Consider the following 6000-nt stretch of genomic DNA (forward strand, 5'->3'; position numbering starts at 1 on the left):
CTCTTCGTCCTTGTTTTCTTGTTTAACTTAATTATTTTTTTTAATTATTTTTTTAACATTTATTTATTTTTGAGACAGAGAGAGACAGAGCATGAACGGGGGAGGGTCAGAGAGAGGGAGACACAGAATCTGAAACAGGCTCCAGGCTCTGAGCTGTCAGCATAGAGCCCGACGCGGGGCTCGAACTCACAGACCGCGAGATCATGACCTGAGCTGAAGTCGGCCGCTTAACCAACTGAGCCACCCAGGTGCCCCTTGTTTTACTTAATTATAATCAGTGAACATCCTTACATATTAATTAAATCTTACAAAATATTCTGAGACTTGTTTATGGTCACGCACGTGATCTATCTTGCACACTTGAAAAGAATATGTCGTCTGTTCGGGCGTACGATTTCCAACACATATCAGTTAGATCATATTGGTTAACAGTATCATTAAAATCTTCCACGTTTTAATTTTGTCCTTATATTGTACATTTTGTAGATATAGATATGGCACATCCCTATCCTTCTATATCTTTATTTTAGGTCCTCTTGTTCTTCCAGTTACCAAGACTAAAGTATTGAACACCTCAACTATCACAGTGGATTCATCTATTTCTCGTTAATTTTCATCAGTGTTTTACTTAATACATTTTCTATTTTTGTAATTATATGCATATACATTTGGGATTTTTATGGGGTTGTTTTTTTTTTTTTCTGAATTGAACACTTAACCGTTCTGAAATGTCACCCTTTATCTCAAGGAATGTTCCTTGTTCTAAAACTAACTGCAGCTGATATTAATAGGGTCACTATAGCTTTTATTTCATTTGGGTGTCCTGGTATATATTTTCCCTGTCTTTTTACCTTCAACCTACCTGTGGCCATAATTAAAGTAAGTACTTTACAGACTGTGTATAAGTAGATATATTTTATCCAGTTGGATAATCCCTGGTCTTAAATTCTTATCCCATTTTTACTGCCTTTTTAAATTAATTGAGTACATTCTAACAGTTCCATTTTGTCTCACTTTGGCTTACAAGTGTCTGTTTCGGGTCAAGTTTCTGTGATAATGGAAACGTTATATCTGTGCTGCCCAAGACAGTGGACACAAGAACATGAGGTTATCAAACATTACGATGTGACCACTGGGGCAGGAAAATAGAACTTTTAATTGTATTGAATCTTAATTGAATTAAAAATTCAATATCCACATGGAGCTAAAAGCTGTCTTATTTTAATGTTTTTTTATTTATTTTTGAGAGACAGAGAGAGACAGAGCCTGAGCGGGGGAGGGGCAGAGAGAGAGAGGGAGACACAGAATCCGAAGCAGGCTCCAGGCTCTGAGCTGTCTGCACAGAGCCTGACCCCCGGCTCGAACTCACAGAGTATGAGATCATGACCTGAGCTGAAGTCAGATGCTTAACCGACTGAACCACCCAGGCGCCCCTAAAAGCTGTCTTATTGATAGCACAGCTCTAGGCACACAATATACATCTCTAACTTATCAGTGTCATTATTCTAATAATATTATATGATGACATGTATACTGAAAAGCTTCTTAATCCATTCTTTGTACTACATTACCATATATCTTACCTCTCTTATTCTAAAATCTACAATTCACTGATATTACTTTTTTGCTGTAAGCAACTATATTTCAGGGAGACTAAAAAGTAAAGGAAAATAAACTTTACCCATATACTTAGCATTTTATTTTCCTATCTAAACTTTGTGAGGATCCAAATTTTTATCTGGTAACCTTTTTTTTTTTTTTTTTTTTTTTTAATGCCTGAAGCTGTATCTTTAATATTTATTTATGGTGCAGGTATGCTAATGATACATTTTCACAGCTTTGACAGTCTGGACAAGGCTTTCTTCACCTTCGTTTCTGAAGATCGTTCCCCTGGGTGAAGAGCCTGAGCTGACAGACTTTCCACGTGTTCCATTATGGTCTAATTTCCAGAATTTCCAGTAAGTCATCTGTTCTTAACTAGGTTGCTCTGTAGGTAATGTTCCTTTCTTTCCTCACTATTTTTACGGGTTTTATCGTTGATTTGCAACAACTGGATTCCTATATACTTTGGTGTGATTTTCTTTTTCATTCTGCTCAAGAGGTGTTGAGCTTGGGTCTACGAGTTTATAGTGTTACCCGATTTAGAAAAGTCCCAGCCTTTAGTTCATCAAATATTATTCTGACACCCTTCTCTCTCCTCCTCCTGGGACCTCAGCTGCATGGGTGTTTGACAGCCTGTTTCCCACACATCATCACCGAGTCCCTGGGTTCTTGTCTTCAGTTTTACTTCTGCGTGTGCAATGGGAGGGACAGCTCCTATTGCTTTGTGGTCAAGGTGACTGATTTTTCTTCCAAACGGTCTGCAGTTCATGCTACGCACTGTATTTTTTTCACTCTAGACAGTATGTATTTTCATCATTGTAATTTATAATTTGTCTGTTTTACGTGTTCCATGCAGGTCCTCATCATGCTCATTATCTTCCTCTACCTTCTCGATCAGATAGAATACATTTATAATGACCATTTCAATGTCCTTTCCTGCAAATCCTCTCATCTCTGACATTTCTGGATCTGTGTCGACTGGACAGTTTTTCTCCTGCGTCTCTGAATGCCCAGTACCTTTGAACCGGATGTCAGAAACTCTAGATTTTACGATTTCTGCTGCTAGATTTTGTTGCATGAAGTGTGACCGTATCCCTTTTTGCTGGGATGGTGTTTCCTTTATTTATTTTTCTCATCTTCACAGTTTTGATTTGAAGTCGTGTATAAGATCACTTCATTCCTGCATCTTCTCAATGGTTTCTTCCTTGTCTTTTCCCGTTTCCATTCCTACTTGGTGAGACTGGGCTTCCCATTCAAGGATCCTTCTCCGTTTTTGTCCAGCTTTAGTCTAGTGACGGCCACCTCGCCACGTGGTATTTGCGGTCGCTTACTGCACTCGCTTTTCAAATCAGTTCGATGCCCTCACGCCGGGTTTCAATGTCTTAGGGTGCGGAAAGGAGCTGTCATCCCCCCGCTGGGTGACCGCATCGCCCTGAGCGCAAGCGTGCCAGGTGCCTGCACCTGCCGCGGGACGCGCGTCCCGAAGGGGCGCCCAGGTACCTGGCTTACCTCTCGCTCCTGGCGTCTTTCCCGAATTTTCTCTCGTAGGTGCACAAGTCAGCTCTGTGCCACAGGCTTGCTGGGATCCCTTCGTGCACGGCAGAGCCCTCTGTGCCCAACCCTGTCCTCGGTGTCTGGCAAACGGCCTCACGGTCCTGGGGCCCCGGTCGTGCCTCCTGAACCCCAAGGCACCAGAGGGCCCTCTGCGGTTTCTCTCGTTTGAAAGGTTTAGTAACAGAACCTCTCACTTCTAGTCCTTAAGATTTCAAAGCATATTTTTGTCTCACTTTCATCATGATCGCGGAGTAACGTCCACCGTGAGCGTTCTGTAAAATTATTTAACTTCAACTGCTTAAGCCCCAAACCCAGATGTGAGAATAACACGGCGCCCAGGGCACGTGGGTCAGAGACCCTGCTTTGCTCCCCACGTGCAGCATTTTTAAAAACCAAATTAGGCTTTCCCTTGGGGGCCTGTGATTGGGGTCCGGGTTCTGCGTTTCACACTCTGGACACTGTGGCCGGTCCCACGGAGGCGAAATCGTTCACTCCTCCACTCTCGGGGGACGTTACACTGACTGTGGCCCGATGTCTGAAAACTGCAGTTCAACGTGTTTGTTCCAGTATTTAGTTTGTTACGGTGGGGTCCAAGCCACTTTATGTTAACCCCTCTTGGTAGGAGCAAGACTTATTTCCCTCACTGATATTCATTAAGTTACTCAACATCGTATGTATCTATCTATATCTACATGTATATATATGTAGATATAGATGTACATCTATATGTAGATACATATATATGTAGATATATATGTAGATAAAGATAGATATGATGTTGAGTAACTTAATGAATATATATATTCATATGAATATATATATGTGTGTGTGTGTGTGTGTGTGTGTGTGTGTGTGTGTAGGTTTACATACACATGATATTTTCATTTACAAATGTGTAGGAAGGGAATCGCCCCTTCTCTACGTGAGGAGTTTGGGGCACTAAGTGCAGATTTAACATTTGGAAAGCAGGAATGATGTTCCTTTCACCTCTGTATCTTTCCCCACATAGCAGGTGCTTAGTAAGTAGGTGCGGAAAGAGTACGTCACCGGGGCGCCTGGGTGGTTCAGGGGGTTAAGCGTCTGACTCTTGATTTCAGCTCAGGTGGTGATCTCGCAGTTCATGGGATCCAGTCCCGGATCAGGCTCTGTGCGACAGTGTGGAGCCTGCTTCGGATTGTCTCTCTCTCTCTGCCCCTCCCCTGCTCTCTCTGTCTCTCTCAAAATAAATAAATAGACTTAAAAAAAAAAAAAGAGTAAATCATGGATGGAGTCTGAAAGCTGATGTGTTAACTTACTGCATTGATATCACTCAATTGACTCCTTCCCTCCTTTTCCAAGATCTTTCCTAAGGCCACTTTTCCTGCCTAAAACTTCACAAATCGAGGGGAAGGGAACAGGTCTTTTCTGGGATCAGCTGTCTGAGTTCCTTCCAAACTGCTCCAGTGCTCTCCACGTTTTGAAGGGCGTGTGTGCTTTGGCATAACTACGCTGAAAGCATCCAATCTGCAAAAACTTCAACACAGTCTTATTTTGTGTCTATTCACGTGATGTCAGTTCCTCGATCCCTGTTGTCCAACATGGGCGGGGGGAAGCCCTGATTACATAGAGAGGGATACTGGAGCACCAAATAGGGAACAAAGAGAACACAGGGAATATGAAAAGGAAGTATGTTTGAGAACACTGAAGGGGGTGCCTTGTGCTGGAACAGGAATGAAAAAAGGTATTGGAATAATTGTGGGGCGAGGACATGTGTAAAGCCGGTGACAAGAGGAACAGGGAGATTCAGTCTGCTACCTGGTGTTTTTTCCAAAGTATGATGCAATGTCCTGGGGCAGCAAGATGTTTGGCAGGACTGAGAGAGAGGGCTGCAGAGGAGAGCAGTTAATGGATGTTTTAATTAGAAGTGAGCATATGTACAACAGCTTCTGCGGCGACTAGGTCGACTTTTTTTTTCATTCAAAAATGTAAAAATTTTACCAAGTAGTTTTGGGCATTCATTTGAAGATGTCGATTATCACTTTATTGTAATAATCTGATTTATTACACAATTTTCTCCAGCAACATTTGACTGCAAAGGTAATGATGATGAAGTCAGTTAAATAGCTAGATTTTTAAGATATTCCTCTCCTTTTTTATTATATAAACTAACATTTAAAAATGACAAGTGTCTATAGTGAAACTCTGAGGAGAATAATCAGGTGAGATCGCTTGAAGTTCTGACTGTAGAATTAGGAAAAAAAGTCTGATGAGCATAGAGAGTCTTGTAGGGAAGAGCCGGTCTTCCACGTCATCTCTGGATCTAGAAACTCTACCCTCTGTCCCTTTTATGCCCTCTTAATCTAAAAAAAAAAAATCTATGCTGAATTAATATAAATCCTAGTGGGGTTTTGTTAAAATGGTTAAGAAAGGGAAGTCCTGACGATAAAGCAAACACCACAAGCTTAAGGGCAGTTATAAATAGCATCAATATTATTGGGGCATCGTTGCCATGACAGTGCCTTGTAAGAGGGATGTGGTGGGGATATGAGAGACCGGACAGGGAACAAAACTGTGACCACCTGTCTCTGTGATCATAGAGGGGACTTTTCAAGAACCTCAAAAGACTTCCTGATCTCACTTCAGAAAGTAATGTCCAATTTCCCTCAGGCTTCTGCTTCTACCAGCTGACTTTATAAGATTGCCCAAGCCCTGTTGCAACAGAGGAAACTTGTACCGCGTCCCAAATCATCTCGCCTGCCTGCCCACCAATCTGGCATTCTTTCCCAGAGTGTACTTTGAGAAAGGGAAGAACTATTCCTCTTTAGGACTCACAGATGTTGGAGGAAATCCCCGTGGAGCAGAAGT

At 41.9% G+C, this 6000-nt stretch overlaps 1 protein-coding gene across 1 annotated transcript in view; it reads right to left on the minus strand.

Moving 5' to 3' along the window:
* Positions 1–2425: 2425 nt before the first annotated feature.
* Positions 2426–6000, minus strand: part of LOC121015452 (olfactory receptor 10R2-like) — an 11492-nt gene continuing 7917 nt past the window's right edge. Inside the window, 1 exon segment of the mRNA XM_040452343.1 lies at positions 2426–2619. Coding sequence (XP_040308277.1) covers positions 2426–2619 — 194 coding nt within the window.

This window comes from Herpailurus yagouaroundi, unplaced genomic scaffold (assembly GCF_014898765.1).
Source record: "Herpailurus yagouaroundi ecotype Mexico unplaced genomic scaffold, PumYag 207, whole genome shotgun sequence".
NCBI lineage: Eukaryota > Metazoa > Chordata > Mammalia > Carnivora > Felidae > Herpailurus > Herpailurus yagouaroundi.